This window comes from Rhincodon typus, chromosome 29 (genome assembly GCF_021869965.1).
Source record: "Rhincodon typus isolate 14 chromosome 29, sRhiTyp1.1, whole genome shotgun sequence".
Classification (NCBI taxonomy): Eukaryota; Metazoa; Chordata; class Chondrichthyes; order Orectolobiformes; family Rhincodontidae; genus Rhincodon; species Rhincodon typus.
Genome location: NC_063360.1, coordinates 16121743 through 16145355, shown reverse-complemented (window position 1 = coordinate 16145355; position 23613 = coordinate 16121743). Strand labels below are relative to the sequence as shown.

The following is a 23613-nucleotide window of genomic DNA, read 5'->3' as shown; positions in this document are numbered from 1 at the left end:
GAAATCAGAGTTAACGTTTCAGGTCGAGTGACTGGGGTTTGAGGAAGGGTCACTCGACTCGACACGTTAACTCTGATTTCTCTCCACAGATGCTGCCAGACCTGCTGAGCTTCTCCAGCAACTTCTACTTTTGTCTCTGATTTACAGCATCTGCAGTTCTTTTGGTTTTTATTTAGCAAACTGGAAGACTCGTTAAAGATGTATTTTACAGTTTAAGAAAGGTTTGAGTGAAACCTTTCAGAAATCAGTGCTTGCACAGCTTCTGTTCATCTAATGAAAAACATAGAGTACCAAAACCAACAATAACCTGAGTGTATTTGCCAATAGCTTATCGGGGAGAAGAGCTGGGAGAGAAAATATACCAAAAAGATCAGCAGAAACATTTAGACTGTCAATGGGCGAGCAATTGGCAATATAAGGTACTGAACATAGAATTTTTTTTGCTCATTTGCGGGATGTGGGCATCACTGGCTGGCTTGAGAAGATGGTGGTGAGCTGCCTTCTTGAACCACTGCAGTCCATGTGCTGTAGGTTGACCTACAATGGCATTAGGAAGGGAATTCCAGGATTTTGACTCAGTGGCAGTGAAGGAACGGCAATCTATTTCGAAGTCAAAATGGTGAGTGGCTTAGAGGGGAACTTGCGGGTGGTGGTGTTCCCATGTATCTGCTGCCCTTGTCCTTCTGGATAGAAGTTGTCATGGTTTTGAAAGGCGCTGAAATGGCTATAAGACGGCAATGAATAGAATTAAACTAAAGCAGCAGGAGTTAGAAAGAAGTAAAACAATAATAACTGGTGTGCTACTTTCTGTGTCTGACAATTTAGTACATTTAATTGTAAATCGCTAAAAGAATCTTTTAAAAAGAGCAAACAGATCCTTGGCTTTTTAATAAAGGCATAAGGCAGTATCTTTTGTTGGAGGTTTTTTCTCACTGGCTAGAGAGCTGGGGTGAGGCCTGTATCGCCAGGAAAGGCCCGACAGATTAGTGCCAAGTAGCATAGTGACAGGCTCCTCCAAGGATCAATGACCCAGGGGAAGAAATCCCACCCCTTCAAGCACTGCTGGCCAATAATAGTTTTAACAGGAGTGTGATTCACCCATGGGAGAGGTTCAGGATTGCTGAGGGATCCCAGATAGAAGGTGCATGGAGTTCATTGGGCGGGTGTTGCAGGACAGGTGGCTCAGCACCAATGGAAGGAGTATGGCTCTCAGTAACCTATCCCACTCCCCAAAGATGGGTCCATGAATCAAACCCTGAGTAACATGAAAAGGAGAACCTATAACATCAGTGGCCCTGCACTCCCACCTCCTTTCAAGTACCCCATTTACCAACATTTGAATATCGCGGCAGTGAAATGAGACTCTTATGGATATTAATTGCACGTAAATAAAAATGTGATTTCCCCTTAGCACAAAGCAGCTTCAATGCCTTGTCTTTCAGATAGGACATTAAACCAAGCCCCTACCTGACCTCCCAGGTGAATGTCTATGATCTGAGGACACAATTAAAAGAGTGGGGAATTTCTTCCACATGTCTTGGCCAATATTTATGCTTGAATCAACATCACAAAATTAAAGTATCTGATCATTATCACATTGCAGTTTGTGGGACATTGCTATGTACAAACTACCTTCTGTATTTCTTACATTACAAGCTTGACATCAGTGAAAATGTCTGTAAAGCACTTTTGCACAGCTTGAGATGTGAAAGGTGCTGTATAAATGGATGTTCTTTCTTTCTTTATGTCAGATATTATCAATCCTCATGCCCACTCCACAATCCCCACTCAAAATTTTACTAGCCTCTACATTCTCAGCACACGCCTGATCATTATTGGAAACACTGCATTATTAAACGAGGGAAGCTCAGAAAATGCCTGTGCCCACAGGATAAAATGCAGCTGGCACTTCATGTCACACTGCGCACCAAGTGGAAAGTCAATCCAGTACAACCAACTCACCTCCAAGCTCAATGTATGCCCTGTACTCAAGTTGTGAAAGCAAATAAAACAGGAAGATTGATCTTGGGAAATGTCATAAATTCTGCACTTCCAGTTGTTAATGCCAGACTTGTAAAATTAGAGTTCAAGTTTAAATTGTGCAGTCCAGAAAGAAGGTCTGAACCAGCCACAAGGATAGAATGGTCTGAAAAGAAATATTCCAAATGACTACCTTTAAATAAACCAGGAAATAGTACCAGATGATATGAATTAAAGTTGATGAAAAGAAAATTTACAGCAGGTATCAAGAATGTGCCACGAGGATAGGCTTCAATGCTCTAGTTTATTTCCTCCATGTGCTTCTCTTATACAACCTGGCCTCTTTCAAACACCAAAACTAAGGCACAGTTCTATGGTTTAGTTTGGCAGGTTGTTAGTCCTGGAGTACCACTAGGATCAGCACAGAGCCCTCAGCTATTTACAATCTATTTGGTAAGTGGACCAAAAGTAATGTGTTCAAATTTGTGGAGAATATACAATAGGGTGGGAGAGAACCGTATATCTGTGCATTTTAATTCTTATGACCTGGCATAAGTTTCAACATAATTTAATCATAAACTCTAATTTTACATGTCTCACAATAGAACTGGGATAGCAGAATTTATTACACTTCCCAAGATGAGTCACTCCCTTTCATTTACTTACACTCCTTGATCATAGGCCATACTATTAGGCCTGGAGGCTGGTTACACAGCATGCCTGTCGTCGCACCCACATGTTCCCATGGAAACCATTTTCTGGAAGAGAATTCAAAGTTTCTACAACCTTTTCCATGAAAAAAGTCATTTTTAATTTACTTCCCAAAAGGTCCCACCTTAATTTTTTGATTGTGTCCTAGTCCTAGAAGGTGACAGGTAGAATACAAGAGGGTGAAATTTCAGATTATACACTTCAATTGAAAAAGTTCAAAATATACATAGTAAATAATGAAAAATCATTTAAGTGTTCAGGGAGATTTGGGTCTCCTAGCAGACAAAACCCAGTATATTAAAATGATTAGGAAGTCAAAGGTAATGTTGATCTTATTGCAAGTGAGTTGAAGTACAAGAGTAAGGTAGAATGGGCTGCTAATGTAAAGTGTTTTGGTGAGACAACAGCTGTGTACAGCTCTAGTATCTGTATCAAAGGAAGAATATACCTTGCCTTAGAGCTGGTGTGACTGAACCATAATGAATTGATTGCTGAGGTGAAAGGATTACTCTATGAGCAAAGGGTTTATAATCTCTGGAGTTTAGAAGAACCATAGCTAGTCTTATTGAAACATTCAAGATTAGGACAGGTTTTGACATGGCAGAAGCTGAAATGCTGTTTCCCTGACTAAGAAGTCCAGCCACTAGTGTGGGTAACGGATAGGGTGGAATCTTCCCAGCTCCCGAAAAATGTGGATCAGGGTGAGAAAGTTGGGAAAATCAGGTGAGAAATTCAGCAAGGAGCTTCTCAACAGCCAAATCAAAATGTTCAAATTCCCAAGCAAGTGGAATGATGTGACAAGATTCTCACTAATGAGCAGCAAGAGACCTACTTGCATGCATTATCTTACGTTAACCCCTCATTATTCATTAATCTCACCTCAGCATTTTGCAGTTTGCCATTCTCCCACCCAAAACCACACAGCAACAATTCATGACATGAAAATTGGAGCAGTTACTTGACGGCTCCACTTCACTGCTTGACCCTCTGTATCTCCATCTTGGACAATCAGTCCCAAAATTTCAGGGCACATTCCACAGGCTGTGCCTTCATGCATTCCATATCCATGGACATTGCAATCTGGTACATATCAATCTCACTGTACCCTCAAGGCACATCTCTGATCCACTTGCAATACTGTTCTGCACTTCAACCCTGCACTTTGGAGCACACCAGCACCTTTCACTGCACTGCTGGGACGTTTACCACGTAGGAACTCGAACCCAGCTCATGGGTTGAACCAGGGGATAGCTCAGGGCTGCTGACTTGCCTCCCTAGCACACACTCACTTTGTGCCTTCATCAATGAATATTGCAGTTCTGCATTGCTTTGCCTTGACCTTTTGGCACTCTGCCCCCTCAACCATATATTAAAGGCCCATAGTACTTCCATCTTGCCATGCTTCTTAGTGCAGACACAAAACCATGAGCTTGTCGTAATTTCCAACACTTATCAATCAAGGGAATGGACATGTTGGTGTAAGGCAAGTGCTATATCAATCTCACAATGACTGCATTCACCAGCAGGAAGCATGGCAAACACACTCATGTCTAAGCAGATTTGTCCTCATCAATGCAACTGCCATCAGTCTGCGGTTCCCAGGACAGTCAGTTAAGGGCATCGTGTTATCATAGTCCTGGGCCTTGGACTCGGCCAGGAATCTGCTTGGGGTGGTCAGACTCGGTGGGGGGGGGTCTCTGTCAATACAGTCCAGTGGATGGGCTATAGTCAGTTTCGCAGACAATCCGGGGATAGATGGTACATCAGTCAGGAGCTGTGCAGAGAAGTCAGGGCTCTGATTGGTCAGCAGTCAGGGCCAATGGCCAGTGGGCCACAGTCAGTTCTGGGTGTCAGTGAAATGAAAGTCAAGAGGGATTATCGAGGTACACTGCTGTGGTAGGGCACTGAGGGAACTCAATGTTGGGAATTGGAAGCTGTAACCTGGGATTCAAAGGGGACAAAGATGGTGAAAGGGGAAACCCAAGGAGATGATGGGGGACAGTAGTCTATGGGAGGATGCAGGATATTGTGAGATGGGAGGGTTATTTGCAATAATAAACCACCTTGATAGAAGGAGTGTGGAGCATGATGTTAGGCTACACTAAGCTGTAGTGCCCAGGGCTCCGAATTGAGGATGAGAGTTGCAGATACAATTCCAGTGATATACTGGAATGTTAAGGATCAGTGGTGATAGGCTGTCCAGGAAATGCAGTAAGAAAGGGACATAGAGGTTCGAGTGACTGCCTTGATGACCAGGCTAAGTCTGTGTCTCACAGTGCCAAGCGCAACCTATGTTGCCTCCCACTTTTCCTCGACTCCCAAATGAGAACTGCAAAAGGAAAATTTCTGCAACCACACCCAGAGTGGGTCAGTCAGTACTTTTTCTTCTATCCCAATGCATAGACTCTACTTGTCAGCAGTGTGAAGCCCTTTAAGGGGTACTTGCATTAACTGTGCACTTGCAAAATACAGTTGAAATCATTTACAATCCCATTATTGTGATTCTAAAATGCATACAGTGTACAAGTGTGTACAACAAGCAATCTTGCCAATGTCATTGCTCCTTGCAGTTTGAAGATTGTCATCTCTCTGAGTCAAAAGTAATCACAGGCCTCCTTATAAATGCATCTGCAAGCTATGAAGTGCAAAATGCAAGATCTCGTGAGCTGCACAGAGACATGAAACTGATACTTCTCACCTTGCAATATGATTTCACGTGCAATGAGGTCTTACTTCAGTGATGTGGCACTGGAAAGGTAAGGCATTGATACCCATGCAGCAAGTACAATCTCCTACTGTCTCTTTGCAACATAAGTGGCACTGCATTCATTAAGTCCAATGTCAAAGTATTCCATGACCCACACAATCGGAGTTCTCCATGTCCAACTGTATGGTGAAGTATAGTAAACCATCATTTGGGAGTGATGAGAATACTGATTGCTAACAACTAAGGAAATTGTTCTGGTTCTTATGCTCCAGACACAGGCTCATTACAAGCCTGACTGATGGATCCAGCTACAGCAGGAGCTAGTGTCACTGTTGCTGAGATACAATAAAGGTACAGAAAAATGGAAGAGAAACAGATGCAACATCAGCATCTACATGTAGAGGTTGCAGCTGGAGGTCCCTCAGGATGCTCAGGAGGCCCCGTGACAATCGTCATTCCTCTGGATGAATGAGGCACAGTGTCACCTCATGCTGAGGATGTCCTACAAACTGTGAACAATGTCAACTGCTAGAGCATAACCTGTGATCTGAAGGAGCGTGTGGCCATACTTTCCCAGTGACCATTACAGTGACAATGTTTATGTAACTGGCTCCTTCCAAGTAGTCACTGGGGACCTGCATGGATCTCTCAGTCCTCAACCCACAAATGTATCAAAGGTTCCAGATCACACCAATAGATCCCATTTCCCTGTGAGGATGTCAATGCTGCAGCCCAGGCGATAGGCCTAGTTCACACAGCTGGCTTCCCCCGGGTGCAGGGTGTGATAGACTATACACACCTCACATTGACAGGGCCCTACCACAACACAAGTGAATTATAGGAAGTTCCATCAATGTCAAATTCCTTATAAGGATGGTCACTGGGGGATAAGGGCTACCCTCTGGGACCATGACTAATGATGCTGTTATGCAACTCCCTGACTGAAATGGAGCATAGATACAGTGCAACCCAATGCTCAACCAATGGTATGGTGGAGCAAACTGTGGGCCTAATGAAGATAAAGTTCCTCTGTTCGGATTGGTCTGGGTGCCCTTGAAGTACATTGCAGACAGGGTGTGCTGCATGATCCTAGCATGCAGTGCTCTGTATAAGTGGAGTAGACAAAGAGGAGATGTGATGGACTCAGATGAGCTGAAAGAGTGGGAGCAGTCTTCTCAGGAGGAAGGACGCTGAGTAGGAGGAATACCACTTTATGCATGATAGAGCATGACAGCGTAGGGTGCAACAAGTCAGACAGGACTTAAAGACACCCAATTCCAGCAGATGAGAGATTCATTGACTTTGAAACTGTTTGTACTTGACAGACAAGCATTTTGTTTCTGTTCCAAGAGCAAATGCAGCTTGTGTCTGTTTGCCTTCTGTTAGCTTTTGCTGTTGCTAAATTAAAGCAAATGTTTTTAGGTATTTCAAGGCTTTTCTTTATGTGACAGTTCCACATTGAACAATGATAAGATGCTACCCTCCACTGGGAAATGAGTACTTTAGTAGTATTCACTTAGACAGGGTTATAAGGTAGGAAGAGGTGTGAGGCTTGGTGCTTAAAAAGTGATAGATGCAGGAATTCAGGCAATAAATTGTCAGCTGTGCCACCTTTTTGCCAGGAGGTCTACAATTGGTATCCCACTGCTTGCACAGTGAAGGGCAACTCTGGTCAGCCAGCACTAGACCGGGTACACAGATGGCATCAAAGATGGCATCACCCAGGGTTGCTGTATGAGCATGGAGCATGATTAATGAGATGAGTTTGGGACAGTTACGCAAGAAAACACGCTGGGCCTCATGGAGAAAAACCCTCAGTGACACTCAGTGATTTCTGGTAAGATTCAGCCCCTGGACTTATATTAAAGGCCAACCATTCAGGACTGAGATGGGGAGACTTTTTTTAGTCAGAGTGTTGTGCATCCATGAAATTCTCTGCCCTAGAATGCTGTGAATGCTCCGTTATTCCATATATTTAATTCCTCATAATTCGGCAATCAAGCAACATGTTAGCCTTTATTGCAGGAGGATTTCAGTAGACGAGCAAAGAAGTCTTTCACCAATTATTTAGAACACTGATGAGACCACTCAGTGATAGTAAGAACTGCTGATGCTGGAGTCAGAGATAACACCGCGTGGAGCTGGAGGAGTACAGCAGGCCCGACAGCATCAGAGGAGCAGGAAAGCTGATGTTTGGGGTCGGGACTCTTCTTCTGAAGAAGGGTCCCGATCCGAAACATCAACTTTCCTGCTCCTCTGATGCTCTCTGGCCTGCTGTACTCCTCCAGCTCCGCACTGTGTTGTCACTGATGAGACCATACCTGGAGTCCTGTGTGCTGTTGTAATCCCCTTGCCTAAAGAAGGATACACTTTCTACAGAGGTAGTACAACAGGGGTTCACCAGACTAACTCCTGGGCTGGTACAACACTCCTATGAAGTTACTGGGCCGCATTCTCAGGCAATCCCATCAAAGTTTCCAAAATTCTTAAAAGGATATTGAATAGATGCAGAAAGAATGTTTCTGATGGCCGTGGGGACCCAGAAGGAGGAGACAAAATTACAGGCAAAACATTGAGGAACTTCTTCAATCAGAGGATAGTGAATCTTTGTAATTCTCTACACCAGAGGGCTGTGGAAGTTCAGTCATTGAGTAAGTCCAAGGCAGAAATTGATAAATTTGATAGTTCTTAATGAAACGAAGGAATTATCAGAATAAATCATTGAAATAGATGATCAGCCATGATCTAGAGTAGTGGAGCAGGCCAGAGGGGCTATTAGCCTACCCTTGCACTGTGTACCTCATTCCTATAAATTGGACTTGAAGGAAATCAAGGTACACAGGAATGAACAGAAATGTTTTGATATAACACTTTAATGAATTATGAAACAGGTTCAGACACGTGTATTGTTTACTCCTGTTCCTATTTCTTTTGATCTTGCAGAGCGGTTTCCTTCCAGTGCTTTAGACAGTTAACAAATTTTAATAGAGTTATAGAACCTTAGAATAGTACAACTCAGGAGGTCATTCGATCCAACAAGTCTCTACCTGCTCCTTCATGGTTATGTTACAGCACTAGCAATGATCTGGAGACGTGAGTTTAAGTCTTGCCGTGGCCAGTCAAGAATTTAATCTCAATTTAATAAAATGAATCTGGAATGAAAACCTAGGGCTCAATGTCTCTGCTAGGTGTGTTTACGGTGAGGCTGGGGTCGGGGTGGTGTGGGTGGTTCACATAAAATATGTTGTATAAGCTTCCGGTCTTACCTCACTCCAGAGGGTGCGACTCCCTGTCAGTGAGGCATGGAGGTCCCATTCCGCTTCAGGTTTGTCTGCCCACAGCATCATTTGGCCAAGGGACAAGCAGCTTCTGGGCCAGCTTGTTTAGTGCTGACTTTTCTTCCAGGTCCCTGTCCCCACTCCCAGTAATATTCTGCCCTATTAGTAATGTTGACTATTAAACGACTGGATTGTTATCAACAAGTTTGATTCACTAATCCCCTTGAAGGAAGGAAATCTGCCATCCTTACCTTGTCTGACCTATATGTGACTTCAGACTCAGGGAATCTAAGTAGATCCACAGAGCCTTAATTTCTGTGTGAAATGCCCTGCCATATCTCTCTGGTTATTCAGGAAGCCACTTTCTCCAGAGCAATCATGATGAGCAACAAATACTCACCCTACCAAGATGCATTTTTTTTTAATCCAGTTAGTGCTAGTCATTGTTCTTTCCCTGTGTCATTACAACTTTTCGCCTCTCAGTAATTATCCAGTTTTCTTTGGAAGGCCACTACTGAATCTGTATGCACAACTGTACCTGATCCTAACTATTGCATGAAAGAGATTTTCCTCAAGTCAATGGTCTGCCTGCACAGTGACCAAGTTAACTTTTCACTGGGGACTGTCAAATCATCATGGTCAAATAATAAGAAATTTTAGAATGAAATTCAGAGTTTATCTACTCAGGCTATGACTCTTGGCCAGACAGTTTTTTTCTAAAATTTCATCACTTTTATTTCTCCATATTCCATAAAGTTGTCCACTTGTCGTGATACCATTACAGCTTTGCAGTGAACTAAGTCTATCTAAAAAAGAAAGCTAAAATACTCAGAGTGGAAATGTAATACTTCTGATAATTTATATTATGATCATTTTGAACAAAATGCTACATTAAAATTAAATGGTGAGTTCAGAAACTCGCTCCAAGCCCAAATGTTCCTGTTTTTTGTAAGCATCCAGATGTTCCACCATGAGTCAAGAATGTGTAGTTCTGCAAATTACAGGAAATCTTAAGCCTGAAACAAGAAGTAACCTTGAACAAAAAAATGGCCAAACTGTAAATTACGTAAGAACAGCAGTGTGTATTCAGAACATGGATTATTGCATATAATTATTGCTTATAATCATCATTTATTTTCCCCCTATCATTCCATAACCAGAGCACTCCACTCAAATAGATATTGAAGGCATCATTCCACTCTTACATATGTTAGTTTACAATGATTTACTGCATGTTGTGATGTTTTCACATTACACTGCTTCCAAATGTTCTTGTCATGCAAACATTTTTACCTGCCGTGTAACAATGACATTTTTTTAAGTCAGCATGATTAAACTCCTTGATGTACAGAGGATATCTCTGTATCATTATCACATCTTGATTAAACTCTAAACTGATTGAGTTTAACTGCCTGATTCAAGCCTTGTTAATAGGGCCTGAAGTGATACATTGTCATTAGTGCCTGCAAATGGCATTTTACTGTGTACATTTAAATCCTTCTAAAGTTTTTGCCTCCTTTAATTTTTTTTCAGAAACTCTTTTAGAATTATTTGTTAACTTGATGTAATAGATGCCCACAGAAGGCCCAGGCGGTAAATGCTCTAAAGACTGGTACAGCCAATGAGGATTCCCAGGCCAATCATGTTCTGTGTTGAGTTAGCTAATCTCATCAAATCTATCAATTTTGCGGCTCTCTGCTCCAGGCTAAAGCAGGGGATTAAAAATAAGCATTTCACCAGTGAATTGGTGCTGGAAGGTATGGATGACAGTTTTTGACACAGACAGCAATGAACTCAGTGGTAACTCCTCATTTGGTTGAATTGCATGTCACCACTTGGACATAACATAAATAGAGGATGAGGTAACAGAGGACTACCGACATTGTCAAAATTGTCAAAAGGGGAAAAGTTATTAAAAAGGCATGATTTAGAGTTTACAGAAAATTGAACACAGCCTTATTTGAACTCATGGAATTTCACTCTTCCACCTCTCTTGCTCATAAAGCATAGTTAGTTCTTTTGCATTTTCTCATTTGCATTGGTTTAATGGATTGTTTTTCCTCTTGTACTCTCTGGAGTTTAGAAGAATGAGAGGAGATCTAATTGAGGTGTATAAAATGCTAAAGGGGATTGACAAAGTAGATATGGAAAGGGATAGTAGGAACTGCAGAAACGTCAGCCTTCCTGCTCCTCTGATGCTGCTTGGCCTGCTGTGTTCATCCAGCTCTACACCTTGTTATCTCAGATATGGAAAGGGAGTTGTGTCTTTAACTACATTATAACCACATATGTGCTTGGGACTTTTCAACAGTATCTTTTCATGACTTGGAAACTGCTCCAAAAATGGCCATCAATGCCACGTTCAGAATAGCAAATTCCCAACATTTGAATGAAAGCAAGAGGAATACCATAATACATTGCTGATGGAATAAATAGAACTCAAAGAGGATTGGTGAAATCAATTCATAAGTTGCACTATGAATAAAAGTAATTATGGGTCAAAAATGCCAGAAAATAGTGGTTAAATATCAGAAGCATATTTAATAAATAACTTGGAAAATGATAGAAATTAAAAAGTAAGGTATTTGACCAAAAGGAAAATAGAGAGCTCCATATCAGCAAAAGCAAAGTAGCCAAACATTTCCTTAAAAGCCAAGTGGAGAGATGATGCAAATTGAGAAAAAGATTATGAGGAACAGTTCAATAATATTTCAGGAAATAGGACTGCGCCATTGAGTTTCTCAATCCTGTTCCAACATTCTCTGAAAATCATGATTGATCTGTGACATAACCCCATGTCCTGGGATACTTCTAGATTGAAATATATTTCTGTCAATTGATCTGTCAGGAAGGATCTAACAGCCTCATCCTGTGCATGCATGAATGTGTACAATAAACTTCCCAAAATGTAAAACTCTATATTTCTCTGCAATAAACTCTATCGAACCACTAATCCATCAGCATTTCTGTAATCTCTCGCAATCCTCCTCACAATTTTCTTCGTGCATTAATTTGATATAATTCAACTTGTGTCTATGCTCACTCTATAATTGCCAACCTCTTGAACATCCTTGATCCCTGCTTCATGCTTAGCTATTTCTTTATTCATGCAGCTAAATTCTCTTTGATATTGCACTATGTGCTTCAGTCCTCATAACCAATCTTTAATGTGGTAGCTTTTTAATGATTTCTGGAGATTCCTAATTGTAATTTCCAGCACAGCCTCTATATTTATATGTTCTGTGATGTCCTCAAAAGCTTCAATTCAATTAGTCCAGCATGATCTGTACTTTACACACCAACGCCTTTCTAAGTGCTAGTTAATGCCATCCCATATTATGGACTCAAAGATCACAAAGATAAATACAACTTAAGGAGGCCATTTGGCTGATCCTTCCATAGAAATTGCTAATCTTCCCTATCACGACATCTAACTGCTTTTTAACTGCATAATGTGGACAGACTTGCTGTACATTGGCTGTAAATGTGTTCCTCTATGTTGCTACCCACAGAGGTCAACAGTCATTCTGAAAGCAACGAAACAGTTCAGGAGCAACCATCAAAGGGGATTGGTGAAATCAATAAGCCACATTATGAGTAAAAGTAACTGTGGGTCACAAAGGTCTAGGGAAAGCAGCTGAATATCAGAAGCATATTTCAATTAATGAATAAATGGGAAAGAGCACAGAGATTGTAAAGTACGGTCGCAACACAAAAGAAATATAAAGAGATACATGTCAGGCGAACCAAAACACTGCCTTAAAAGTAAACAGGAATAACACTATGATAATGGTGCAAACTGAAAGGACATAAACGGGAAATGTTTCTAATCCTTTCTCAAAATGAAGAAAAAAATAAATAAAAGGCCAGACCAGATTGCTGCCCTCAACAGAGTAGAATGGAAATAAGCAGGGAAAGGAGCAAATAGGAGCAATGCACCTGACAGATAGAGAGGAGAAAGATGGCTATGATATGGAGATGCTGGAAGCAGCATTTTGGAAAAGGGGAGAATGAATAAGCAGAATACCAGCAATGAACAGAAAGGGTGGGAGGAGAAGGTCCTCTGAAATTGGGGTAGGGTGAATGGGCAAGAGTCCCAGTTTAAACCTACTTGGAGGAATAGGTTTGATTTAAGTTAGAGGGAGAAAATTGTCAACTTGACTGAGGATAGAAGAAGAGGACTGGGTTATTGACTAACTTTATTTGAAAAAAAAACAAATATTCTTCACAATCAGCATTACTGCAGGTTCCAGAATCATGCAGTTCCTCAGCTGATCCCTTTTCTAGCCTCCAGTCCCTTCCCCCCATCATTGATCCCAACGTGGTGCCTCCAGGGTCATACTTCAGGCCATTGATCCTAACAACTTAGAAGATCAATCTTTTCTAACAATATCCAATATCAAATGCTCCTTGAACCTTGTCATTTGTGCATAAGAAATGGCACCAGCCTAGATTTGGGGGCACCACAAGAGGGTGCTTACAATTTTAACTCTCAATATCTCAGTGCATCAGTGCATGGAATTGATCTGGACATCATTATTGAGAAATCTTATCAACTTTCAGATATAAAATAACTTTAAAATTAACTGGAGAATGATACTTTAATAACAAAAATAGAGATTGCTGGAAAAGCTCAGCAGGTCTGACAGCATGTGCGAAGAGAAATCAGAGTTAACGTTTCGGGTCTGGTGAGCCTTCCTCAGAACCCTGAGTTTCTCTTCACACATGCTGTCAGACCTGCTGAGTTTTTCCAGCAATCTCTATTTTTGTTTCTGATTTACAGCATCCACAGTTCTTTCGGTCTTTATTTAGTGATACTTTGATCTTGTGGGAGAACCTGGAATTTGAGGTCTCTGCTTCAAAATAAGGGGTCACCTATTTAAGACAGAGATGAGGAGAATTTTTTTTCCCCCCCCACAGAAGATTGTGAGTTTTTGGAACTTTCTCAGATGGCAGTGGAAACAGCGTCTTTGAATATGTTTAAAGGGAAGGTTGGAGATATTCTTAATGAGCAAGGTGATGAAAGATTTAGTAAAACTAAAATACTGCAGATGCGAGAAATCTGAAGTAAAAACAAAACGTTCTGAAGGAGCTCAGAAGGTTTGGCAATATCTGTGGTGAGAGAAACGTTATGAAGAAGAGTCAGATTGGACTTGAGACATTTCACTCTGTTTCTCTCTCCACAAATGCTGACAGACCTGCGGAGTTTCTTCAGCATTTTTTGTTTTTATTTCATGTATTTAGTTTGCTTTCCTCCTTAATTTCAGTGTATATGAAACTATTGGTTATCAGGCTTATAGGTTATAGGCTTGCAGTCAGGGCACTCCTTTAGATGTCAGCTGTATGAATGTTAAGCTTTAACTCATTTTGTGAAGTGCAAGAATAGAATACCTAAAGAGGAAATACTATATCTACTTGCTTGAGAAAGGACCCTTCCTTTCAGAGGTCAAACACATAGAAGGAAGTTAGTTTACTCAGACACACACAAGTACAATTTCTGCCTGTTTTACAGGAATTTCAAAACTAAAGTTAATTCCAAAAGTTTTTTTTTAAACAAAGTCCAATTTCATCCCTTAGTGCTCCATTCTTTTCCCATCTCAATTATTCGGTCCAAGGCAATTGCAAGTGGGCTCCAAGATGCCATTTAGCTGCAAAATGTTAGCTCATTTGGTGCATGCATTAGAGTTGAAAGGCAAAGATTCCTTCAAAACTAATCCTTATAGGTCTCAAGGAAATAATGCCAGCAAACTGCAGGTGGCAGTGATCACCAGTCACCATTTGTGACTCCTTAGATAATGAAGCAGTCTGCAACCATATGCAGCTAGACCTGGACAGCGTCTAGGTTTAAAATGTAGCAAGTAACATTTGAGCCACAGAAGTGTCAGGCAATTACCATTCCAAACTGGGGAGAATCTAGCCATTGCCCCTTGATGTTCAATGACATTACTATGTCTGGATTTCCCCCACTATCAAAATCCTGAGAATTATTATTGACTAGAATGTGACTGGACTAGTTATATAAATGCTGTGGAAATAAGACCATACCAAAGCCTGCTTTTGCCAAAGAATTGTGTGGTGAGTAACTCACCTCCTATCTCCACAATGCCTGAGCACCATGTACAAGGCGCAGGTCAGGAATAATTTCCATTTGCCCAGATAGGTGCATCTCCAACAATACTCAAGAACCTCAACACCATCCAAGACAAAACATCCTACTTGATTAGCACCCAATCCACCACCTTCACTTTTCACTGTCTACACCACTGATGCACAGTGTGTACCACACACAAGATGCACCGCAGTAACTCACCTAGCTATTTTAATAGTACCTTCCAAGCCTGCAATCCACCTGAAGTACAGGGCAGCAGATGCATGGGAACACCACAATCTGCAAGTTCCCCTCCAAGCCACTCATCAACCTGATTTGGAAATATATCACTGTTCCTCAACTGTTGCAGGATCAAAGTCCTGGAGAGCTCTTCCTTACAATATTGCAGGTGCCCCTATTCCCCAAGGACTGCTCGATACCACTTTTTCTGGTGCATTTAGGGACAGACAATAAATACTGGCCTAACCAGTGACACCCCTGTCATGTGACTGAATAGAAGTTAAAAGGTGCCATTTAACATCACTGCTGACGATGATACAGACTTTGATGTTATGACGGAAAATTAAGCCACCTGCTACTAAACCTGCCACAGGGATTTCATCAACTGGGAGTGTGGTGAGTTTGTATCCTGCCACCATCCTGCCTTCTCCCCATTTGCCCCGGTGCGAAACCTGTGGACGGCCCTCTGGCCCTGCTGCCAAATGAGGGCCTTAAATGGGCATTTAATACCCACGTAAGGCCTGCGCCTGACTGCTGCTGGTATTAACTCATTGGCAATCAGGGGCCCACATGAAGGTACAAAGGCTGATCCAGGGGACCCAGCATCAGGACACCCATTGAGAACCTCTCCCTTGCTTTTGCCCCTCCTTTGACCTCCCCCGACCCTACCCCATTGCTCACCTTGGCGTGAATTTCTGTGACCGTCCTAGGTCTGCTACAGCCAGCACCTCCCTGGTGGTGTTGCTCTTCAATACAGTGACTAGACCATGATTGGCTGGGCAGCCCTCTTTGACCATAGGAAGGCCTTAATAGGTTGATTGGAAAAAGATACGACAGACCTCCTCTAATTGAGGTGGCACAAAGCTTCGACCAGCTAGCCCTGCATGTGAATGGCGTGCACCCTTTGAAGTTGTGCCATCAGCAAGGGCAGCCTCAATCTTTGGTCTAACCAATATGCAGCTCCTTCTCATGGTGCTTCAAAATACTCCAGTTGGTATCATTAACAGCATCAGAATGCATCTCCTGTTATGTTTATAAACTAGATTTGGGGCAGAATCACGTGTGACTTGAGCCTGAGCTGTCATTCGGCACTGCATACAGTCACTGTAACATCTACCATTCATTTCCCAATAGCTGAGAGATACAGTTATACTGTCTCCACTATCACCGGTCTGTTCACTCTGAGACATGCACAAAGTAGCAAATCTATGTTTCATGTGCTATCTTCAAATGTTGCAATACTAACAGGAAAGCATTGCAACTTTGCCTTTACGGAACAGATTACACACTCTGTGCAACCCTGCTTCCTCTTCCTTTGGTTTGGTCTGTAATGTCATGACTAATAATCCCACACAGAAGTCATGTTACCGTCATTGTAATCCCATTTATTTGGCTCTTAGAAAGTGGAGTCTCAATGCACAACAATTTAGTCACAAAGATGTAAGCAGCCCTTTGCTATATTTGGCTAATTGGTAGCACCTGTATCTGAATGAAAAGCTAATGTTCCATTCCAGCATTTTTACCTTGAAGCTACTGTTTCAAAGCCCCACTCGAGAGAGGGCTATATTATCAGTGATGGTAGCTGCTGGGTGAAAGAAGAGTTCTTCAGCCTCTGCCAGGGTTGGGGGCAAAATGGGAGGAAGCTTGTTTAGTGTCAAAGTGATCTGCTTTTGTAGTGTTGGTTAAGGAATAAATACTGGCAAGGCCACCAGGAATAACTCCTTTGTTCTACTTCACAATAGTACCTTGGGACTTTCTCATCCACTTGAGAAATCAACTCCAACAGAGCAGCACTCCCTTAGTATTGCACTGGAGTGCCAACTTTGAGTTTTTTTTTGTGCGTTCAAATACTGGAGAATTAAACCTGAAATTTTGTGAATTCAGAGGCAAGAGAGCTACCAACTGAGCAACAAGGAAGTTTGCACAGTGCAACAACAATGCAAGAAGTTCACCAAAGCTTTGTAGCTATGTCTGAGCATTGGTGGTGTGGTCTATCACTGGCAACTAGGCAAGTGGAAAAGAAACAAGAATGTAGCTGGAAACCTATAAAGTGCCGCAGCCAAAAGACTTAAAATCATGCTCGGGAAATTTTACCATAACCTTGCTTTGATATATCTAGAATCTGTGGAGACACGCATACATTTGCTGTGTTAGCTGCCTGGGCTTAAACACTATTATCAGCTCTGGGCATGCCTCAGTGAAACTGAAATATAAATAAAGTGGGAAGTTGGTTAGATGCAATGGTGACTTTGACACCACAGCAATGCTTTCAGTGTGCTAGATTCTGTATCGAACTCTGCCACATACTCTCTTGTGAAACAGAGGTGTTGAAAACACACATCCTCAAGCATTTTCATATGGATGTGCTGGGTAATGAACGTTTGTTCATTTCTGTCCGTGTATAAAGGGACAAGTGCCTCATTAAAGCAATGATGTAGGAAACATGGAAAGTCATTGTTATATGCTTTTACCTGACTGTTTTTATATTCATGTATGGAATGTGGGTGTCACTGATAAGGCTGGCATTTGTTGCCTTAGAACAGATTGCTGTCTAGATCATTTCACAAGGCAATTAAAAGTCAATAACATTGCTGTGCATCCAGAACAATATGAGGGCCAGACCAGGTAAGCACATCAGATTTCATTCCCTAAGGGACATTAGTGAACCACATGGTTTTTCAAGACAATCAACAATGGTTACATGGTCTCCATCAAACATATTTTTTATTTCCAGAATTTTTTCTATCAACTTCAACCGTCCGCCATGGCAGGATTCGAACACATGTCCTCACAACATTAAAATAAAACAAAGAACTGTGGATGCTGCAAACCTCAAACAAAAGCAGAAATTGCTAGAAAAGCTCAGCAGGTCTGACAGCATCTGCGGGGAGAAAGTTTGATTGTTTTGAATCCAATGATCCTAACTGATGGTATCTAGAAAAGGCGGTATTTATGGTGAGGACAGGAGGTGGTGGGGGAAAGTAGTGAGCAGATAGGTGGACATAGAGCCCAGAGAGAAAAAGGGATGGATGATAGTATGCTCAGGAGAAGGAAAAGCTGATCATGGGGACCACAGTAGGTGCAATAGTTTGGCTGTGCTGAAAGCAGCCCATATCTTGTCAGGGCCTGTGGTGTGGGTGTGGGGAAAGGACATGGAAAAGGGTGTTCAAGCTCTAAAATTATTGAACTCAATATTGAGTTCTGAAGGCTGCAGGGTCCCCAAGTGAAAAATGAGATGAGGTTCTTCAAGCTTGCCTTGAGCCTCGCTTACAATCATCCTGTCTCTCTGGGTTCCATGTCTGCCTATGTGCTCACTCCTTTTCCCCTTAGCCCCTGTCTTCCGTATAAACACCACCTTTCCTGGGTACTATCAGTTCTGAAGAAGGGTCACTGGACTCAAAATGGTGACCCTGTTTTCTCCCCACAGATGCTGCCAGACCTGCTGAGTTTCTCCAACAATTATTGGTTTTATTCCTCAACAACGTTAGTTGGATCTGTGAATTACTAGCCAAGTGATCCAGACTGCATCTCTCATCTGGAACTAGCTGATGGGTCCATATAAAAGTTATTAGGGGCCAAGTGTGTCTCTGTTCGGCTTGCTGTACTGACTACCCAGAAAGATTGCAGGTATCCTTCCAGATCTAACTGTGGAAAACCTGAATTTATTGAGTTAACCCCAGATCTCCACCCCAGTATTGTAATTTAACTTGCAGGGAGAGAGTGGGGTTTCTATACAGCAACCAAAAAACTCTACAATTTTCTTTGGATGGCTGGGATAGGCTGGGGTAGTGGTGGGATGGTGTTAATGTTACAGTGGTAGATAAGTTAAAACTTCTCTTGACTGTCAGCCTCCATTCTCAGCCACTGCTCCAGTAAAATGCCTTGACTTGTACCTCAGACATATATCGGCTCAGTGCTCATCTCAGTAAACCCTTTCAAACAGATGCCTTACTTCACAGACAGGGAAATTGAAATTTATCAAGGAGCTGTAAGTAAATGTTTAATTTACTATCTTCTTTTCCCAAAGCAAACCTCTAGTATTAACCAGCAACCCTTACATTTTGTAATTATCCTGCAATACACCTATTGTGTTTGTCTATTCTGTATTTTTCTTGTCTGTGGATGTGATTCTGTGGTCGTGTCAGTAGCACAATCCTGTACTGTTGGCTGCTGGCAGATGTAGTCAGTGAGTGGAAGAATTTGCCTCTCAAAACATCTTTCTCAAATACTCATAATAAAATTTAAAACATTTTGTTTCTGGTCAAATCCGCACCTACATTCAAGCTGGTTGCCGTTCTTAGTTGAGCTGAAAGATTTCTGTTGTAAACGAAGACCGATGTGTGGTTGACCTATTCATTTTTTGAGAAAAAGTGGTTTTTGCACCTTTTCAATGTCATTTTTATCCCTCCCTTGCAAGCCTGAATGTATAAGCTATTTCATAGACAATGACATCATCACCCAGTACAGTCCCAAGCTGTAAACATCTACATTCAGTTGAACAACCATAGGCATCACAGTTAAGTGTGATCCTATCTTAGATTGGTAAACTCATCAAAAAGGTCACTGGATAAGTATCGGAATCGGCAATAATCCACGAAGATCCACTTCAGATGCTGAAAGTTGGTCATCAAGTCAGAAATTCTTGGAAATATTCTACAGATAATTCAGAGTGGGATGTGTCTCAAGACTGAGAATAACACGTTCCATGAACTGAGTACGCTGACTTCTAAATATATATGGTCTGGCGTCAGACAAGGATGCGTAGATAACTGCTGATATTTTCTCATTAACTGCAGCGTGCCCATATTTTTCAATTACGATACTTTAAATATGAGCTACTATTTTAATATGCGTGTGAGGATGGAGAAGGGGAAATCAGATTGTTATACTTCATAAAATTGCCAGTCTTATACTATCTATTGTGGTAAATTCTAGGTCAAACTATTTAAACATTTTTATTTGAAACAACTTTGATGCCATCATAAGGTTAGTGATATTGTCAGGTCAGGAGTGAACCAAAGTTTATCGCTATTTAGTTCAACATCACTACATATCTACTTTCCTTCACTATTTATAAATCTTCTTTAAACCCAATTTGTTCCCATCTCTTAGAGAGCCAGATAAATTGTAACATAACAAAGTCCATTATGTTAGCTGAAGTAAAAAAGTGTCTTCTGTTTAAAGAAAGAGAAAAGATAAAACCAAGACCACAGCCGTTTAGTGAGAATGCAAGAAGAGTACAAAGAAAGGTCAAATGAGGAAGTAAAAAAAAGAAAGGGCCCAGAACCTGCAACTCAGGATATCTAAAGCACTCAGTGGACATGGAGGGTAAAACTTCAAGAACTCAGCAAGCAGAACCCAAAATAGCTAAACTAAACAAAAAAACTAGTTGAAAAAGCATTAAATGATAAATTCAGTAAAATTAGTGAAGATGATCAGGATGTAGTAGATAAGGAATATTTTTCATGCTCAATTAGTATCAGTTCATCTGTCCATCAATGACTCTTTCACATTAATTGAGCTGATTACTAATTATTTCCGAGGGTTCAGCTCCATTTATAACTTTGGTAATAGATGAGTCCATTGCAATGAACAGCATTTAGGCTTTGGTTGTCAGGTGTTAGAATATGTTCACTCAACATAAGTGCTGGTCATTAGTCATTTCCAACAAGAGGAGCCAGAACTTTCATCCATCCGTCATCACACACACATCAGGTCCTCTGCTATCACCATGTGGGATCCCTGAGAAGCAGTGGATTTCAGGCTGGCACCTTGGCACTTCATGTTTGGCAGGCCATGATTAATAGTCCCGCTTGCTTTTATGTGAGATTAGTGAATTGACAATTGATATAAACGATAACATAGGCCCTCATCTCTATCAGTGTGTAACAGTGGAAATAGTGTACACTATATGTATTCTTTCCCTGTGGCCATACATTTCTTGAAATATTTATTGTGCCAAGAAATTAATACAAAACTAAGGAGGTTATACCTTAGTTATACATGGCATCAGTGAGACCCACATTTGGAGCACTGTATTGGTTTCCTTATTTAAGGAAATGCTTTACTTGTCCCATTGTCATCTTCATTAGTGTAGCACCATTCTTTTTGTCATTCAATCTCTCCTGTCTTCCACTGTGTCACGAACCTTTCTATTTCTTCTTTGTTTTTATGGTTCTGTGCTCACTTAAAATTGTTATACCTTTAACTTGCAGTTCTGATGAAAAGTCACTGATCTAAAATGTTAACTCGATGCATGCTGCCTAACTTGTTGTTCTTAAAGATTATCCCTGCTTCTCCTCCCTCCTAAGTTAGCTGTGTCCTCTGTCATTTTAACATGTGCAGGATCATCCTTGAATGACTGTAAATTTAATTGCCTGCAAGATGAGAGTCATCTAGACTCAAAACATTAGCTTGTTCTCTCTCTGTGGACGCTGTCTGACCCGCTGGGATCTCCAGCATTTGCTGTTTTCAGTACAGATTCCAGCATCTGCAGTAATTTGCTCTTGCATTCAGCAAACCTCCCTGATAGGATGAATGAGATTGGGAACTTATGTTGGGAATGCATTTTAAAATGATGTTTCTAAAATGACCGACATTGTAACATTCTACCAGTTAAGCAGCAGGTCAGCTGTTACCTATACCTATGATATGCAGCAAGAGAAAGCAAAGAGTGAGAAAAGAACATAGTGTTGATTCCTCACTGATTTTTTCAAATGGATGTTATAGCTTCAATGGATACTCTGGATATACCATGTGAAGAAGGAACTTTCTCCATTCTACTGGAAAATTCATTAGAAAAATTCACAATGGAAATTCACAATGGATTAAACTAAAGCTGAATTATGAATGGACATGACTACAGAGAGTTTATAAATAGTTTATTAGTGCAGGATGAAGGACTGTGGCTCACATTATCAGGAAGACACAGCAATAGCATAGAAGACTCATTCTGTGCTATACCTACTTCTACTTTGAATTGAAAGATTCTGTTATGTTCCAATAATAGAATATTTTTCCAACACCTGCACGACCAATTTGTTTTGAACTCTTGTCCTGTAGAAAATAGCTGTGAGAATTTAGTTTGGTGCTAATCAATTTTCAACAGTTTCTTTCATTACAATCTCTGATAATTCCAGGAAAATATATTCATTTCATAAAGGACAGCATTGTGCTGATTGTTAATTGTACCTGTTTTAAATACAATGCTTGACAGTTTTTCCTCTGGTTTAGACAATTTCCTCTTTATTTCCAGGCTCAATATGAAAATCCACCTCATATTTATGCTCTAACAGACAATATGTACAGGAATATGTTGATTGATGCAGAGAACCAGTGTGTTATAATCAGGTATGAAACAGTAACTATTTACTGATTACAGGAAGGGGTAAGCCCATTATACTCTATCCGAATCTTTTATTTATTGCCAATTAAACGTTCCCACAAGATTGCTGACAAGAAAAAATTGCTGACAAACAACTGCTCTATACTATCACAGAGCCACCTTCAAACATTATTACCGCCATGCTTTAAAATTATAACTCTTTAGGTCTTTGAATCTAAAGCAACACACCTCTCATCAAAACTAAAAGGCAAGAGATGAGTTAATGCTTTTTGAAAATATTTCACCGTTCTTTAATGTGGGGTAATCACTGGCTGGGAACTATGACCTGATTTAGCAGTTAAGATGGTGGAAGGAAGTGGACAATTCGTTATCACTTTGAATATGTACAATGGCAGATACTCTATAATGCACACTGTGTATAGTTAAAAACATACCGCTGCTGTTTGAGTTCAACATGCTGTGGTTTGGAACATAAGTCTCCACAACTGTTACTGACAGAGGAACAGGAAGAACGTCCAAGTTATTTATCAAAATTACTTCGGTATATTTTACACATTTGTGGGTAGAACACTTTGGGATGAATTATACAAGATGTCAGTTTCCTCATCTCCTAGCTAAAATGGCAGTGGAAAGCTAAACTATGCTAAACATAGCCGTCCCCCACAGCTATTTCTTGCTAATTGACCATTAATAGGCTGGAGGTGGAACTTTCAATCCTTATGAATCAGGAAGTCTGACCTCACGCAGCCACTGGCCAAACAGAAACTGACTTTCTAGCACTAGCAGCACCATTAGAAGTGGTGGTCACTGTTGGTGCTGCACTTAAGGCTAGAACAGACAAGTGGTGCTGGATTCAGCCCAGCAAAGGAAATGAGTATCTCCCTGGATTGCAAGGCCTGGCAAGAGGCATGGTGGGAGAGGGGAAGTGGGGAGCAGGGCTTGAGAAGACTTGAAACAATTTCTTGATGAAAAACAACTTTATTTGGACTGACGTATTAAATATGTTTGCATTTCTTTTGTAAAATGTCAAAAATTGCTGTGCGTGTGGTGGCCACATGCCAAGTATCTTTGATGCATTCAATTTCTCACTTTCCTTTTCTGAATGTAAAGCCATAGTGGGTATCGTGAATCCTGTTGAAATTATATGAATTACTGTCTGCTGACTGCAATTCTAAGAATGAATGAAATATCCTAGACATAGTGGGAACTGCCGATGCTGGAGAATCTGAGATAACAAGGTGTAGAGCTGGATGAACACAGCAGG

At 41.1% G+C, this 23613-nt stretch overlaps 1 protein-coding gene across 1 annotated transcript in view; it reads left to right on the top strand.

The window, feature by feature from the left end:
- myo1f (myosin IF) overlaps nt 1–23613 on the top strand; it is a 135755-nt gene that overhangs the window by 35640 nt on the left and 76502 nt on the right. Inside the window, exons 3-4 of the mRNA XM_020511023.2 lie at nt 18903–18992; nt 22260–22354. Coding sequence (XP_020366612.1) covers nt 18903–18992; nt 22260–22354 — 185 coding nt within the window. The remainder of the gene's footprint in view (nt 1–18902; nt 18993–22259; nt 22355–23613) is intronic.